A 17221-nucleotide genomic window follows, 5' to 3' on the forward strand; every position below is an offset into this window, starting at 1 on the left:
GGCTCCAGCGCTGTCATCATGTCCCCTCACCAGGACAGGGACTGTGTAGTTGCGGGATATGGCAGGACGACCAGAATGGTGCCAGCAAATGCTGTATTTATTGAGCCAAATGGTGCACGGTGCCGAGGCTGGTGAGGGGGGTGCACAGTGTCAGGGACCTGCCCCATATGAGGGCTCACACCAGGAGCACCACAAGAGGGACCTGACCATAACGGCTGGAGGGTACCCAGGCATTCTACACCCCTGCACATCCTGGGAAAGCAACCGGGAATGATTTTGGGGAAGAAAACCCGCGCCTAACATGCGTATTCGGACCCGCACCCCACGTGAAGGCACCCAGAGCCTCCGCATCCCGGGACAGGGGCTGCCGGTGTCACCTGCCAGCGGTGCTACATCAGGACGCACTTCTCCTTCACCTCGTCCACACCGCCCAGCGCGCGGTCCCGCAGCGCCGGCAGCTCCACCTCCCGCAGCTTCGCCAGGAAGGCGAAGGCCCCGGCGCTGCCATCCTCCTCCTCCTCCTTCTCGCTGTGCACCATGGCTGCCAGGTCCTGCGGCAGCTCCACCGCACCTCCGGCCACATGCACCTGGGCGCCGTCCCGCTCGTCCTGAACGCGGGTGGTAGAGGATGTCGGGTGGGGACAGACACGGTGCCTACCACGGTGGAGCGAGGGACGGGGGACACAGAACAGCCAGTCCCAGGGTGCTGGGGACACGGGGGATTCCAGGACTGTCCAGTGCCAGACTCGGACGCTGGATGGACAGTAGGCTGGATCGTCAAACGGAGACAGTGGCCGTCTGCTGCCCTCTTCAGGAATCCCTCCCATCCAGGGGAGCATGGCAGCCGTGGGCCTGGGGCTGTTCCGGGTGATGTAGGGTCAAGGGCAGCCCCCCAGGTCCGCAGACAAGCTGGTTCTTACCTGGGCCAGGTGGTACTTGTCCCGCAGGTGCATCCGCACCGTGGCCCGTTCTGCCTTCCTCTGTGCAAACATCTTGTCCCGCTCGATCCTGCAGCAGGTGCCACACCATCATCCCTACCTCACTGAGCCCCCCAGGAACACCCCCACATCACCCTGGTCTTCCTGCAGAGCCAGTCTAGGGCAGGAGGGAGAAGGTCTGAGACGCATAAGAGGGTGAAAGTGGAGATCTGGGAACAGGAGCCAGGTCCTGTCCACCCAGCTCAGCACCCAGATTTAAAGGTGTCTGATGAAGGTGCCCATTGCAGGGACTTGTTCCTCTTGCAGCCTCTCATCTCCCTGGTGCTGAGCCACTGGGTTCCCACAGCACCTGGTCCTAGGGAAGTGGGACCTTAATCCAATCCATGCTGACCCCCCCATCCCTTGGCTCCAAGGGTGCTGGGCTGGAACCATCCTAGGGCTCTGACACCTGAGGGTTCCCCTTGTTACCTGCGGTGCATGAAGGTGCTTTCACAGCCCTGTGCCAGCAACTCCATGGACCTCCCATGCTGTGGGGGAGACACACAGGCTGCCCTGCACTATCTCTTGGCCAAGCTGCCTCCCTATCCCTGTCCTGTGCCACCCTGGGGAAAGCCCACAGCGGGTGGGATCCTGATTCTGGTGTGTTGGGGGACCTTAGTGACCCGCCCAGCCCCAGCAAAGCCTTACTTCCCCTCCAGCAGCTGCCGCTGGTACTCCTCAAACTCCTCGCGGGCCATGCCGTTGGGCAGCGCCGCTGCCTTGTCCTCCTTGGGGGCTGCCTTGGGTGACTCGTCCTTGCCCCCCTGGAAGCTCTTCAGGGCGGCCGTGAAGAAGGAGGCCATGCTGGGTGGTGGCAGCAGCTCTTGCCCCAGGGTACCCACCAGGTCCCTGTGCCTGCAAGGTCAGCGGAACCAGCCCCAGGGGCGCCGCGGATCAGGGGCGGATTAAGGCATTAGGAGGGGAAGCCACAGGCAGGGTGGAAAGACCTTCCCTTCGCTGCACCCAAGGGTGCTTGCAGGGGACAGTAGCGGTGCAGGGGGACTGTAGATGCTGCCACATCAGAGTGATGGGGAGGTAGAAGGAGTCATTGAATTGCAGCTCACACTGGGTCAGGCTGAAATACCCCCATTACACGGATCCCAAATTGGGGCAGTACCCATGGGGCCGGCACAAGCCCTGGTGGGAGTCCCATGCCGTGGGCACCCAAAACCATGCATGCAGGGGAATTGGCGGTGCAGGAAGTCAGCACATAGGAGACACAAGAGGATTAGCCGAAAAAACCCAATCGAGGGTCAAAGGACTGGCGGCAGATGAGGTGGTGGCGGGTGCACACCCACCCTTGTGCCCCCGCTAATCCCTGCTCCAGCGAGACTCGAGATTGCTTGGGAGCCTGCAGGGCTGAGGGCTCCCCACTGCTGAGGATGTGCCCCGTGCCTGTAATCTATATGAAAGCAATTCCCATACAGCCTCTGATTAAAGCATAATCCCCTGCTGCACAGAGCCCCGATGGGAGAGGGGCTGGATGGTATGGGGTGCTCCAAGGCCAGAGCTCCTGGCCTCCCAAAAGCCTTTCACTGGGCTTTGTTAGGCCCCAAGTGAGAGAGAGGCCTAATTTCACCCCAGAGGCTTAAAGATGCTGTTAAACTAATTTCTTTGGTTTAATCAAAAAAGCTCAAATCCATGTGGTTTAGCTGGCTGTGCCAGCATCCCCATGTGGGGCTGGGCACTGGAGCAGGGCTGAATCAGGGTGAGGTCTCATCTTCCAGTGAGTGGAGATGTCCAGTCCTGTCTCCCATCACTGGGAGTTGCAGCTTGAAGGGACCCCACATGTAGCATCCGCTCCTGGGGCTGAGCACAGGGTGTGGGCATGGCTCCCTTGGGGTCTGTGCTTCCTACTCTGGTGAGTCAGGGGAAATCAATCCCATGGCAGCCTTCTCTGGGCTGTGTGGTGGGTGGAAGGACCATGCTGGGATGGAGGGAGGCTGCTGCCCCACCTCTACAGGGAGAGAGCAGCACCACAGGCCATCCTGTTCCTGGCCCCTATTGCCCTGCCACTCCCAACCCTGGACAGTCTAGGGGCTTCAGGTCCTGGGTCCTGGTAGCAGAATGGGGGTTAAATGTCCCTCAGGTGCTTCAGCTCCTTCTGCAGCTTCTCCGTGAGTTTCTTGAAGGACGGGCGCTTGCCTGGCTCCAACTCCCAGCAGCTCTTCATCAGGGCATAGATGGTGGGTGGGCAGCCCTCGGGGGGGTCCATGCGGTAGCCCTGCTCCAGCAGCTCCGTCACCTCCTTCAGGGCCTGCCAGGATGGAGAAGCTAGCTGGCAACCCCCTTCCCTGCCCTGGTCAGGGAGCAGCGGCATGTCCCCATCCCGTGAGTGCCAGTGGGATGTAACCTGGGGTGCTCCCTGGCACAGTGCTCACCAGCTTGGGGTAGGGTGCCCGTCCAAAGGAAAAGGTTTCCCACAGGAGGATCCCGTAGCTCCACACATCCGACTTGGAGGAGAATTTCTGTGGCAGCAGGAGAGGGGGAGGCTGAAGCCAGATGAGGGCTGTGCTGGGTCCCTGCTGCTCCCCAAGGGCAGGACAGAGGACAGTGACTGCCCCCTGCCCCCCCTCAGCTCCCCAGGGTGTGAGCACCCCCCAGTCCCATCATCCTGCCCCAATTACCACTGCATGCCTGCTCAGGACAGAGACAGGATTTTGGGAGATGCAGGGCTGACTGTGCCAGAGGCCCCTGTGGGGCAGGGATGGGTCAGTGAGAATGGGAGCAAGCAGGGGCAAGCCAAGGGGGTGAGATTCTTTGCAAGGACCCCCTGGCCAACCCCTTCCCTCTCACTGTCACTCACATTGTGTTTCAGGGCCTCTGGTGCCGTCCACTTCACAGGGAGCAATGTGGCATCTGCACCCTTGGGGTTGACCCGGGCCAAGCCAAAGTCGCTCACTTTGGCCACGTTCTCCTCGGAGATGAGGATGTTGCGGGCAGCCAGGTCCCGGTGCACCAATTTCTTGGACTCAAGGTAGTCCATGCCCTGAGCCACATCCCTGCCACAACCGAGTGAGACAGAGCCGTGTCACTGTGTGTCCCCTGGGGCTGCACGGTGGGGTGCAGAGCCCCGGATCCCAGCCCAGAGGACAGAGAGGCACTTACAGGGCGAACAGGAGGAGCTGCTGGGTTGGGACGAGCGCCCGGCCCCGCGTGCGCAGGAAGTTCACCAGGTTGCCCTGACAGGAGGATAAAATGAGTCAGGACCAACAGGATGGAGCTGCCAGGAGACTTTTCCTTCTGCAGGTGCTGCAGTGCCAGGCATCTGTGATGACTCAGCCCCTAGACAGGGATATTGTTCCCAAATCTAAGTGGTGATGGGTCCCACTGGCAGAGCAGCAGCCAGGTGCTCTTACCTTGCTCATGAACTCCATGACAATGTAGAGGCCATTGTGCAGGATCACTCCCAGCAAACACACAAGGTTTTTGTGTCGGACCTTCCTGGAATGGAGGGGAGTTAAGGAGATGCCTGCTCATCCCGGGCTACAGGCAGGGTTGGGCCACACCTCCATGGAGCACTCACGTCATGGCAGCTGTTTCAGCAAGGAAGGCCTGGGCAGTCACATCGCACTTGATGTTCTTCACAGCCACCCTCTGCCCCATATACTCGCCCTGTAGGACATCTGGGAGAACATGGGAGAGTCAGGCTGAGCACCACACCTGCACCCCAGGTTGAGCCCCCCCATGCCATGAGATGGGGAGGGGGATCAGGCAGTGCCATCTGGGGAAGCTGCACCTGGGGAACATCCAGTCCCATCCTCTCACCTACCTCCGAACTCGCCTTGCCCAATGCGGTCTCCCAGTGTGAGGTGCTTCAGGTTCAGCAACCAGCCAGCTGGGCATGGGCACGAGGACAGGTTAGCAGGGGCCACCAGTGGGGCCTTGTCCCTAAAATGCAGACCACAGCCCCCTCCCACCATCCCCTACCTTTGGCCAACTCCTCCTCAGCTGACTTCATCCCAGATTTTGGCTTGGGCTTCACCAGCTTGGTGCAGATAGCTCCCTGCTCCTTCATGTAATGCTGCCAAGGGATGAACAGATGGAGGTGATGCCAGCTCTTACCCTCAGGCTCGGGGTGTGAGCCCAGGGAACAGCTTTAGGATGCTCCATGAGACTGCACCATCGCCACCCTCGAGGGCAGCCCATGTCTCAGCCTTGTCCCCCTCTGGGCACAACCAGAGGAGCACCATGATGGGGCACAGGAGATATGGGAGCTCCCAGTGTGGTTGAATCCCCAGCAGGTGCTGCAGCAGCTGAGGGCAGTTTGCAGAGATGATGGGAGCGGATGCAGCCAGACAGAATGGGACAGGATGGGACAAGATGGGATGGGACAGGACAGCCTTTGGAGTTTTGAAGTGAGGCTGGGGCAGCTGAGAAGGGAAAGGAGCCACCTAAAAATTGTGTCTAAAAGGGAAACAAGGGAGTGCAATTCCCAGGAGAGGAGACAGGGTGAGGTACGGATCACCAAGAAAAATTCACTGGAAGGGCGAGAGCTCACACAACAGCCTGGGAACCCTGTGGGGTCAGCAGGTGAGAGTGGACTTTGAGTGGAGGGAGACACAGCAAAATGCCTCAGAGTCCAGGGGAGGCAGAGGCCACCAGGGTCTTCCTGCTATGTGAAGCACTGAATAAGCAGGGATAGGGGTAATGCGGTCCTTGGCCAGGGACTGGGACTGCAGCTGGCACAGCTGGTTTGCAGAGACATCCTTGGGATATCCCAGATCCGCCCATTGCACCCCAAACTGAGTTGGAACGATGAGCCTTTGAAGAGGATAGAGAATTACACCAGGTAACAAACACCAATGAAAACCACAGAGAACAGGACAAGGACCTGCCTCCGTGTGAGCCCATGAGGTCCTTGCCTTTGTCTGGCACTGCTGGGACTCTGTGCCCAGGCGGGGTCTCACCTCAATCATGTCAATGAGGTTGGAGAAGTACTGCTGGCTGTCGATGCTGAGCGTGTTGTCCTCGTGCACCACACGGTAGTGGATCACCTCCTTGCCAAAGCTCACGCACAGCACATAATCACCGGGGTGCCGCACAGACTCACGCACCAGGAACAGCCCGTCCTCAGGGGGCTGCAGCTCCTGCACTGCCTCTGTCCCTGAGATCTTCCCGTGGAACCAGCTGAGGAGAGGGGCATTGGAGAGAGGCTGAGCCAGGGGGCTTCTCCCAGTGAGACGGGGAAAGCAGAAGTTACACAGACCCTACTAATGAAACCCCTCTCCAAGCTGGAGAGGGGCACAACTAGGGATCCTGAAAGCCAGGTACTGGCCCCAGCAAATCCCTCCATTGCTTGGGCATGGCTAGAAGATGCTCTGTCTCCAGCTGCCACCCAAAACATGGATGGGGGGGAACACATTGGACTCATCTGCTGTTGCAGCTCCCAGGGGCTCAGCTGGGTCCCCGGGGCCCCCCAGACACCCCCGCTGTACTCACGGCATCAAGCTGAGTTTGGGGTCGGCGCGGATGGCCCCACGCTCCCGCAGAGCACTGGCTGCCAGCAGCCCCTCCTGCCCCGTCTCGTTGTGCCTGGCGCGGTACCAGCCTTTGCCCTGGGGACGAGAGGGTCTCAGAGCAAGGCAAGGAAGGGGGGATCCCTCTGGAAGGAAGGGACTGGCTCTGGCAGCTGAGCTGATGGCACTGGAGTCCCATTCCGGCCATGCCCTCTCAGCACAGCGTGTACCTGAGCACCCGTGGGTCTCACCTCCACAGCCTCGATGATGGTGACCATGTCTCCCTTGCGGAAGGCCAGCTCCCGGGGCTTGGGCTTGTTGTGGTCATGCTTGGTGACACACTGCGTCCCGGGGGGCCAGTGCTTCTGCAAGGAGAAAGCAGTGTCAGTAGGGACAGCGAGAGCTGGACCCCTCTGCTTCCCACAAGCACCAGGGCCAGCCTCAAGGACCATCTGAAACCCTGGCTGGGGACCAGGGGCAATGGGCACGAGCCCTCCTCCACCCCACTTCAGTCCTGGGGGCACACCAGGTGTCCCCCCGGTGTCTGCTGGCATTGCTGGTGTCCCTGTGCAGCCCCGCTCACCCCAGGCATGGCCAACTGTCAGCGCATCAGGGACTGCCTGTCCTCTCCTGCTGCCACCTGCAGAAGAAACCAAAGGGGCTGTGGAGGGACGGGGCTGAGCTGACTGGTCCCAGGTCACGGCTGCTGTCCCACAGACTCCCCCGGGCAGTGCAGCTCCTGTCCCTCACACAGCCTCACACCACAGGATGGAGGAAAAGGCTGAAAACTCTGTGTGTGGCAGATGTGTCCTGGGGACACTCCTGTCCCACACATGGATGGGAGCAGGACCCAGCACTCCTGCTCTCTGCCTCTGACACCAAAGAGGGGCCCCAGCTCGCAGCAGGAGCCCTGCACCACAGCTGTGCAGGAGCAATGTGGTTTTTTACCAGGAACTTGCTTTTTCACCTCCTCTTTCAGGAGCTCTGAGTCACCAGGGCCCCACTGATGTGGGATGCAGCAGGGCTGATGCGGGGGCTGCTTGGCACTGGGACACAGGCCAGGTTGGGCTGAGGTGGGACTGTCACATGCACTGGCTGACGGATGATGCACAGTGTCTCTGTGCTGCCCTTGACACCAACTGGTCATGCTGGGATACATATGATAGCTTTGCAATTTAAAATTGTGGGTCTTTTCCTCCTGGAGTCCTTCATCTCCAGTGTGACCTCCTTGGGAGAATCACAGAATCAGGGAATGGGATGGTTTGGGAGGGACCTTAAAACGCATCTCATTCAACTCTTTGCCATGGGCAGAGACACCTTCCACCAGCCCCAGGCTGCTCCAAGCCCTGTCCAACCTGGCACTGGACACTTCCAGGGATCCAGGGGCAACTACAGCTGCTCTGGACACCCTGTGCCAGGGCCTCCTCACCCTCCCAGGGAGGAATTCCATCCCAATATCCCATCCAGCCCTGCCCTCTGGCAGTGGGAGCCATTCCCTGTGTCCTGTCCCTCCATCCCTTGTCCCCAGTCCCTCTCCAGCTCTTCTGGAGCCCCTTTAGGTCCTGCAAGGGGCTCTCAGCTCTCCCTGGATCCTTCTCCTCTCCAGGTGAGCACCCCCAGCTCTCCCAGCCTGTCCCCAGAGCAGAGGGGCTCCAGCCCTTGGAGCATCTCCGTGGTTCCTCTGGGCTGGCTCCAGCAGCTCCACGTCCTCCTGCTGCTGTTCCCCAGGGCAGGTGGGGTCTCACCTGAGCGGGGCAGAATCCCCCCCTGCCCTGCTACCCACGCTGTGGGTTGAGCTCCCTGGAGCAGAGATGACTTTGCTCCTTTGGAAAGTGAGTCACAATCACTGCTCTGCATCACTGGTGGTGAACTCGTCTGTGGCAGTGTGGATCCAAGGACTATCTGATTATGCCAGCCCATATCCACAACAACAAAACAGAGACAATTGCACCCGCTACAAGGTTAGTACCAGAAGCCATCGTTAGCCAGCACTGCCATCCCCTCGCCTCACAGCCCATCCACAGCACATATGATTGTCTTGGTGAAGTTAGGGCTGCAAAGGCAGCCACTGTGTGCCTGTTCACCAGCAGGCACAGCCAAAGGCTGATGAGACTGGGTGCAGCTCAGATCACTGCCAGGACAGTGAGGACCTCATGAACACAGAACTTCAGAACAGGGTCTACCCCTGCCATGGTACATCCTGCTCCAAGGAGCGAAGGCTGAGACAGGACGGCCGGTGGCAGCTCTGACAACTGCCCTTCATTTTCTGCTGCTCCAGGACAGAAATTTCGGGTGAAAAGCAGCAACTGTCTGCTCAGTTCTGCCCCCGTGTGCAGGCAGCAGTTGGTGCTGGGAAGGGACAGATCCTCCACTTGAGCACCAAAGGGAAGAGCTTCTCTGCCCAGCTGGGCCTGGGGCTCAGGGTGATGGACACACACCCCACAGGGACACCTGTCCCCGGCAGAGCCCGGGCACTAGCCAATGCCACACCCAGGCACCAGCAGGGACAGCAGTGAATCACCTCCCTCCTGGTGACACTCATATGCCTTGTCCTAAAGCAGCTCTTTGTTCCTGGAGCTGTTTGATCCATCAGGTTCCCATCACTGGAATGAATGTCCCCACAAGCAGAGGTGCAGCAGAAAGCCTGAGAGGAGATATTTGGCCCCTTCTTTGTTTTGGGGCTGTTCTGTACTTTTGTGAATTGGTAGACACGAGTAATTGCGATGAGGTTGAGAAGCACAGAATCATAGTGGGGGTTGGTAGAGCTGTCCCAGTCCTGGACTGGAGAGCTCAAGCTTATTCCCCGTGCACAGGGTTACTCCAGCTGAGGAGGTGCCACACCTGACAGCTCTGTGACTGGAGGGGACAGCGCCTGCAGAGGCTGCAGCTCTGGGTGCGATGGAGCTGAGAGCTGTGCACTCCCCTCCGGAACACGAGCACCCCTCTGCCCTGGGTGTCACTCGGACAAAGGGCAGGTACAGCTGCTCTGCTGGAGCATGGGGGACACCCGGGCATTCCCCCCCTGCCCAGCACGCTCAGCACCCTGCCCGTCCCTCCAACACCTCCTGTGCCCTCAGCGCCTCTCGGACCTCGCTCTTACCTCAGCCATGTGGGGTCGGGGGCAGCGATGGCAGGGGAAGCTCCCAGCTGAGCCTGGGCTCGGATTCCTGAACTCCTGGAAAGTCTCTTTCCTACACAGAGCCAAGCACTACGTTCAAGGGTATCTCCCAGACAGAGCCGGGGCCCAATTTCCTGATTTCTCTGCTGGTGAGGCTGTGATGCAGTGCCCGGGCGGTCCCTGAGCTGGCGCCGCCTGCGCCCTCAAGCCTCCATCAGAAATGACTCATTATTTGACAACACTTAGAGCAACTTCTGCCCTTTGAGGGCACAGTTACACACCCTCGCTGGAAGAGAACTGGAGCTCACCAGATCCTGTCCCCTGTGGCACTTGGGGGAATCAGCATCCCCTGAAAAGAGGGATGGTTGCTGTGACCACTGCTGGCCTGGCCACAGCAGTGACAGTGCAGTGGGTCCGTGTGGTGGCAACAGATCTCCAGGAAGGCTGAGTCTCAGGAGAGGAAGAGCTGGGACCAGAGATCCCCAAGTGTAATCTTGTCCCAACATTGGCTCTGTGAGCCTCAGAGCAGGATGATCTGGGAGCATGGCCACTCTTTGCTGTTCCTCTGGTGGGGGTAATCCAGAGGCATCACTGGTTGGGACAGGCAACAGCAGAGACCTTTAAATGAGTACCACTGTCAAAGAGAAGCAGCTTATCTGTATTCTGCAGCATCCCCAACGAGTCAGGAGGGAATAACCACCTCTGCAGTTCATCATCCCAGCCGGAAAACCACACACCAGTTCTGCCCTAATGTTCAGCATTTCCAATATTCTGAGCAAAATGGTGAAAAAGAGGAAAATGCAGTTGTAGGCAAACACCAGACTTCATTCAGGGGTCTTGGGATCTTTTAGGGTTTACTTTCAAAAAAGTTTTTTAATAAAATGGTGTTTAAGCCTTCAGAAAACATTGGCAATTCAAGGGCAAATGCACTGTAGAAGAAAACTAATACAAACGAGTCGGTACTTTCAGATCCTGGTTATATTTTTCAATCCACAAACAACTTCCCCAAGACATTTAAGCCAGACTGCTCATAGAATTTTTGGGGTGGGTTTCCCCAGGAGGACTCTCTGTATTTGTAGGGATGGATCCTTAGAAACCTGTCTGTTCAGGCTGGAGAATAAACACATGAGTTCATCCTTACAGCTCTGTGCTGCACTCCCAGGACCTGCACAAGGCTCTCTGTGACAAACAGAAATGTTTTGTACTTTTGGGTTTTGCCACATCCGGCCGTTGTTACAGACATGACCACGGGCCGAAGAACTCGGCGTCATGCACAGGGAACCAATCCCTCAGATGTAAGAAATGGCCTCTCCTGTCCTGCTGCACAGCCAGCAGAGATCCCCACGGGCTTCTGCCTGAGCTGATGTTCCCTTTACATCCTGGTGCCACCCAGGCGGAGCCTGAGACTTTCACACACTGAACCTCAGCCCTGCTTTCTCCCTTCTCTGGTGCAGCAAAGACCCAGCTCGGGGGTACAGCTGAACCACAGCGTGCCTGGGTCCCTCCAAAAGCTACAGAGCCAAAACATCAGAACTGTGCAGCCTTCCCAAGTCACTGAGTAAATGGGCAATAGTATGGGAATATTTGTCTCACATTCTAGGCTGGGGCTTTGCCTGCTCACCAGTCTTCCTCCTGGCATCTTGCATTTGGACCTGGGAGAGTGAGGCTCAACATCCTACAGAGCAAATTACTGAGCAGTGTCATTCCTGGCAAAATCAAAGTTATCCAAAGGAGCAGAGTTTGGAGGTGGAGAAATGGGCAATAGTATTCATCAGGAGCAGCACACATCTCAGCAAGATCTGAGCATTAGCAATCCCAAACCCACAGGCTCTCTTTTGCTGACTCAATCCATTTTGGTCCTCTTGGACAAAACCGTTGGATTCACCAGAAATGTAACTCCAGCCTGAGGAGCCCTGCATTTCAAACATTCAAAAAGGGAACCAGAAAGTGGCAAGAAGTCAAAAGAGCAGACCTATCTTTGATGTTCAATCTCCAGCATTTAAAGGGAACATCACTGAGTTAAAACATGCTTTATCACAGCAAAGATTTCTATTTCCACCCAGAAATATAGATTCATTGAAACCCATAATGGTGGGTGTTGGAAGAGACCTTGAATGGCATCCCTTTCTAAACTCCTGACATGGGCAGGGACACCTTACACTGTCCCAGGCTGCTCCAAGCCCCAATGTCCAACCTGGCCTGGGACACTGCCAGGGATCCAGGGGCAGCCACAGCTGCTCTGGGCACCCTGTGCCAGGGCCTGCCCACCCTCCCAGGGAACAATTCCTTCCCAATATCCCATCCAGCCCTGCCCTCTGGCAGTGGAAGCCATTCCCTGTGTCTTGTCCCTCCATCCCTTGTCCCCAGTCCCTCTCCAGCTCTCCTGGAGCCCCTTTAGGTCCTGCAAGGGGCTCTCAGCTCTACCTGGATCCTTCTCTTCTCCAGGTGAACACAGGGGGACAGCCCCAGCTCCAGCAGAGCTCAGAACATGCTGCACTGGGTTAGTTCATACCATGGTCATGTAGTGATGGGATGAGGGGGAAAGGCTTTAAACTGTATGAGAGTGGTTTTTGATGGGATATTAGGAAGAAATATTTTTGGTTATGAGGTTGTCCATAGCAACTGTGGCTGCCCCTGGATCCCAGGAAGTGTACAAGGCCAGGTTGGATGGGGCTTGGAGCACTCTGGAATGGTGGAAGGTGTTCCTGTCCAGGGGGTGGAACTGGATGAGCTTTAAGGTCCCTTCCAGCTCAGTCATTCTGGGATTCTGATTCTATAAAACATTGCATCTATGTAAATATCTATGGAAGCTTTGAAATACATCCCTCTCTAATATATTTTTGTATGGCCTATGATCCTTATCCCAGAATATCTAAGCAGAACCTTTTTTACACCTCCCAGAAATGCACTTAAAGAAGAAACAGCCTCATTTCACAATAAACAATGCAGAAACAATGTTTTTCAGTAAGTTCTAAAAAGCCATTCAAAATACTCCAAAAAGCCTGAAGGAATGTGAAGTGTGATTTGAAACAGAACTTTAAATGAAGAATCACAGTATTCCACAAAGGTTTTGGTTGGGAGGGACCTTAGAGATTATCCAGTCCCACCCCCTGCCATGGGCAGGGACACCTTCCACCAAACCACATTGCTCTAAACCCTGTCCAACATGGCCTTCCTTGAGCACTTCCAGGGTTGGGACAGCCACAGCTGCTCTGGGCAACCTGGGAGCCAAGAATTCCTTCCCAATATCCCATCCAGCCCTGCCCTCTGGCAGTGGAAGCCATTCCCTGTGTCCTGTCCCTCCATCCCTTGTCTCCAGTCCCTCTCCAGCTCTCCTGGAGCCCTTCAGGCCCTACAAGGCACTCTGAGCTCTCCCCAGAGCCTTCCCCTCCCCAGGCTGAACAGTCCCAGCTTTCCAAGCCTTCAACAAATATGTGCAGCTAAAGCCTGTGACAATTCTCTTGCTGTCTGGTGATGTCTCATCCAAAAACCAAAATGTCTAGCTCTGGTTCTCTCATTGCACTCTTTTTCTAGGTACCACTATGACAGCACCAAAGCCATGTTACAGCTTGGTCAGCTTTGTTCAAAACCACTGAGATGGAAGTGTCTCCATGTCTGTAGCTCACTGCACTGCTGCTCCCAAACAGCAGCCCCTGGAGCCCAGGATCCCTGCTCCAAAGGGTGGGGGAAAACCCCAAACCCACACAACAAAACCTGGCAGCTTCAGGCACTTCAGGCCAGAGGGCAGAAATCTAAAGAGATAAAATGTTTAAAGGATACACATGATACCAAAGTGTGTTACGATTTCTTTTTTCTTTAATATATCTCTCTATATATTTTGCTGTGGAAAGAGTTTCTTCTAGAGCAAGGAGTGGGAGGGAAGGAAACATAACAGAAGGAAAGGAACTGTTGCTACAGGCAACTCAACTCTTACACAACGGTGCAATTTCTGTAATGATTATGGAATCACAGAATCATTAAGGTGGGAAAAGACCTCCAGGATCATCGAGTCCAGCCATCAGCCTAGCACCACCTCCATGCTCACCACTAACCCTGTCCCCAAGTGCCACATGCTGTTTGAACACTCCCAGGGACAGTGACTCCATGGTGATCAGCTTGTGCCAGTGCCTGAGCACCATTTCCATGAAGAAATTTTCTCCTATATCCAACCCAGACCTCTCTTGCTGCAATCTGAGGCCATTTCCTCTCGTCCTGTCATTTGGTACCTGGGAAAGAGACTGACCCCCACCTGGTTCCCCTGATCCATCAGGGGTTGTAAAATTTTGGAGAATTTAAGTACAACAAAACTACCTACAATGGACTATTTAAAATGCAAGCTATCAGACTAACCCAGGACTTACTACAGGTAAAAATTGCAATCATATGAGCATTATTTCATACATGCAATATGATTACTACTCAGCATCTATTGTTTGTAATTTTTTCCATCTCCTCCACCCTCTGCTCTCTACCTGTCTTTCTTCTTTTTACTGTGTGCAACAAATGTATTCTTTCAAGGTTTCAAGTGCCCTGATTATGGTTTCTTCCCCTCAAAGCCATTTTTTTAAACCACGCCAGGAGAAGAAGGAGATAAAATGGTAACAACGCGACTGAAATGAAGGCAGCTATATGGAGGAAATGCACAGGAATCTGCAGTTCTTCCCACATGCTATGGAAGATGGAATTTTAAGTTATTTAGAAGTTCACCACCACCACACACCATACTCAGAAATTAAGCTTATATTGCAAAACCTCACCTAAAGCTACAGTAGCCAGCGCCTTTGAAAATACGAAACCAAGATTTTGGTGTCCAAGCTGAAGCCTTCTTCATCTCCCTTCTGGCCTGAGCCACAGAGGTTACAGGCAAGACTGGCTACTGCAATTTTAATTTAATCTCAAACTGGGTTCCCTTTCATCATATTTAACATGAGTAAATGTAGGATTTTCATGTTTGCTTATTTGATATTGATCAAGAAAGTCAGTGCTCTCATTGCACAGTCAAGAAAATTGCAACTGTTAATAAAAAAAAAGTAATTACATGTAAATGACCTTTCTTGATGTGTATCAAACCAAGAACAACTGAGCAAACAGGATGGGAGAGGGCTTGAGTCATGCACTGTACAAATTTATGTGCTACAATAAATTCTGTGGTTTTCCACATAGGCAATAAAAAATGGAACAGAGGAGTCAATGGCACAGAGAAACACTTAGGAGATGAAGCATTTCCTTTCTAGACAGTGGGACACACCAACCTCTCACTGCCAGTGTGGAGAACCAAATTAACCAGGAGCTTCATGTCAGGGCTTGGCATGGAGCTCAGGGAAAGGTTCTTCCCCCCGAGGGTGCTGGGCACTGCCCAGGCTCCCCAGGGAATGGTCCCGGCCCCAAGGCTGCCAGAGCTCCAGGAGCGTTTGGACAGCGCTCTCAGGGATGCTCAGGGTGGGATTGTTGGGGGGTCTGTGCAGGGACAGGGGCTGCACTCATCATCCCTGAGGGTCCCTTCCCACTCAGAATTTTCTGTTGTTCTATGCTCCTCTCACTTTAATGAATCCCTTTACTTACACCTGAGCAACATCAACACAATTTCTGGTATTACTAATGACAGAAGTACAATAATAAAAGAGATACACATAAATGAAATCTCCACATCTCTCAGTAGTTTAAAAGTGTTAATTGCAGTGAGAATCTTCAGTATCCCACTGTCAGGGACATTCACCAGACTGGAATTAACTGCACTTCTCTACCTAAGCATCATTTCATTACAGATTCACTGAATCCCAGAATGTTTTGTGTTGGGAGGAACCTTAAAACTCATCTCATTCCACCCCTGCCATGGCCAGGGACACCTTCCACTGTCCCAAGCCCCAATGTCCAACCTGGCCTGGAACACTCCAGGGATCCAGGGGCAGCCACAGCTGCTCTGGGCACCCTGTGCCAGGGCCTGCCCACCCTCCCAGGGAAGAATTTCTTCTTCTACACTCAAGAGTTCCTGGCAGCTTACAGTCTCTCAAGCATCCAACATCTTACCTTCCTAACAGGGATCTTGCAGTCCAGGTTCATCTGTCAATGCAAGAGATGAGAAAGAAAACCCAGCGCAAGAGTGAATATATTGCAGTTAGATTTTTAACAGCAAACATCAGCAGGCAAAGAATTAAAAACATGTTTTAAAACTATTTAAATAATTCTGAAATCTTGCTTTACCTGAAGTAAGAAAATGTGAGAAGCCGATCAAATGAGCTTTAGATTCTCTGGAATGAGCCAACAGTACAGCATCCGAGACTTCCCTTAAAAGCTTTTCTATAAATAACAACTGTGAGTGTTCTGAAAAGCAACATGAGCTTTGTGGAAGTCAAGTGGGAGTGCCTAGGGCTGGAAATACAGTTCTGAAAAATCCGTGGAATCATAGAATCTCAGAAAGGTTGGGGTTGGAAGGAATCTTAAAGCTCATCTCATTCCACCCCTGCCACTGTCCCAGGCTGCTCCAAGCCCTGTCCAACTTGGCCTGGGACACTGCCAGGGATCCAGGGACAGCCACAGCTGCTCTGGGCACCCTGTGCCAGGGCCTGCCCACCCTCCCAGGGAACAATTCCTTCCCAATATCCCATCCAGCCCTGCCCTCTGGCAGTGGGAGCCATTCCCTGTGTCCTGTCCCTCCATCCCTTGTCCCCAGTCCCTCTCCAGCTCTCCTGGAGCCCTTTTAGACCCTGCTCTGAGCTCTCCCTGGATCCTTCTTTAAATCCTTGTTTACAAAAAGTCCCATTGTCTCTGGAGAGGATTAAAGTGACACGTTAGAAGTAGAAAAACAGACAAACACACTTTCCCTTTAACCAAAGCTCTCTACTTCTCTGGATATTTGCCCATTCCTGGAACTCTGCCTTGGGGTTTGCAGTGCTCTGAAATTAATTACCAGACAGCTTGGTCACAGGTTGTCAAACTACCAGGAATGTATCCACTTCTGTGGGAATTTTGATTACATAATAGCCAAATAAGAAATTAGATTTGCTCTTTTATCACCAAAATGCACACATCCCCAACAAATCAACTCTTCCACCTGACCTTGGTGGCAAAGCTTCCTTGTGATGAATGTCAGGAGAACGAAGAGCTGATTTCAGAGCTCCTTTCTAAAAATGTTAATGATCTCAGACAACCGAGTGCTTGCAGGATTTTACAGATGCCTGGTAATCTTCTTAACTGCAGTAATCATACAAGAAATTCTACCTCAAATGCACACCAAGAGCTGCATATATCACCTCTGTCACTGAGACTGAGTCTTTGGGGTCTCCATGGATATTTCTGTTCTTTACTGGCATTTTCCCATCACTCACCTGCTGCAGTTTGATGGCTGTGTGCAAGAGAAGATTTTTCCCCACCTCCTGTCACATCTTTTATCTGGATGTAGGATTTTGGCATTACTCTCTGAATACTAAACACAAACCCATTGCAGCTGCACACAGAGCTCACTGGGAAGTTGGATATTTTAACCTTCACCATTTCCTGTCTGAGACACAAAGCACATCCTTCAGAATAACTAACCATGACAGTAACAGCAGGAATTTCGCTCCAGAATGTATTTTCTCAAGGTGTACATACTTATTCCTTAATAAAATGTTGCCACCCTTTTGAGTAACATTGACTTTAAAAGCTTCCAGCCACCCTACACTGCAATT

General features: G+C 54.1%; 2 protein-coding genes across 8 annotated transcripts; both read right to left on the reverse strand.

Moving 5' to 3' along the window:
* Nucleotides 1-249: 249 nt before the first annotated feature.
* Nucleotides 250-1928, reverse strand: LOC106857953 (complexin-3-like). Its single transcript, XM_014884329.2, has 3 exons — nt 1626-1928; nt 921-1008; nt 250-608 (listed from the first exon to the last, which is right to left on the reverse strand). Exons 1-3 carry the CDS (start codon nt 1778-1780, stop codon nt 390-392), a joined length of 462 nt encoding a protein of 153 aa, XP_014739815.1. The 5' UTR covers nt 1781-1928; the 3' UTR covers nt 250-389.
* Nucleotides 1929-2572: 644 nt separating this feature from the next.
* MATK (megakaryocyte-associated tyrosine kinase) lies at nt 2573-15898 on the reverse strand. Of its 7 annotated transcripts, none has more exons than XM_088179292.1 (14): nt 15756-15874; nt 15582-15614; nt 7020-7076; nt 6688-6801; nt 6420-6535; nt 5888-6107; nt 4908-5001; nt 4750-4815; nt 4504-4603; nt 4337-4421; nt 4086-4159; nt 3784-3979; nt 3359-3445; nt 2573-3234 (listed from the first exon to the last, which is right to left on the reverse strand). In XM_088179292.1, exons 3-14 carry the CDS (start codon nt 7026-7028, stop codon nt 3052-3054), a joined length of 1344 nt encoding a protein of 447 aa, XP_088035418.1. In that variant the 5' UTR covers nt 7029-7076; nt 15582-15614; nt 15756-15874; the 3' UTR covers nt 2573-3051. The 7 variants fall into 7 exon arrangements, with proteins under 7 accessions (XP_088035418.1, XP_088035414.1, XP_088035417.1 ...); XM_088179288.1 differs by having other exon boundaries at nt 3359-3502; XM_088179291.1 differs by lacking the exon at nt 7020-7076 and having other exon boundaries at nt 15756-15898.
* Nucleotides 15899-17221: the final 1323 nt, after the last annotated feature.

The sequence above is a fragment of the Sturnus vulgaris genome, chromosome 26 (assembly GCF_052056855.1).
Source record: "Sturnus vulgaris isolate bStuVul1 chromosome 26, bStuVul1.hap1, whole genome shotgun sequence".
Taxonomy (NCBI): Eukaryota; Metazoa; Chordata; class Aves; order Passeriformes; family Sturnidae; genus Sturnus; species Sturnus vulgaris.

Excerpts from the sequence above, each read along its gene's own strand:
- LOC106857953 (XM_014884329.2), bottom strand. The coding sequence starts at position 1,780 with ATGGCCTCCTTCTTCACGGCCGCCCTGAAGAGCTTCCAGGGGGGCAAG. Across the intron at positions 1,009-1,625 it reads CGGCAGCTGCTGGAGGGGAA|GATCGAGCGGGACAAGATGT; the intron begins GTAAGGCTTTGC and ends CACCTGCTGCAG. Across the intron at positions 609-920 it reads ACAAGTACCACCTGGCCCAG|GACGAGCGGGACGGCGCCCA; the intron begins GTAAGAACCAGC and ends ACCCGCGTTCAG.
- MATK (XM_088179287.1), bottom strand. The coding sequence starts at position 15,614 with ATGAACCTGGACTGCAAGATCCCTGTTAGGAAG. Across the intron at positions 4,604-4,749 it reads TGGGCAAGGCGAGTTCGGAG|ATGTCCTACAGGGCGAGTAT; the intron begins GTAGGTGAGAGG and ends ATGTTCTCCCAG. Across the intron at positions 3,503-3,783 it reads CAGAGGCCCTGAAACACAAT|CAGGGACCCAGCACAGCCCT; the intron begins GTGAGTGACAGT and ends CTTGGGGAGCAG.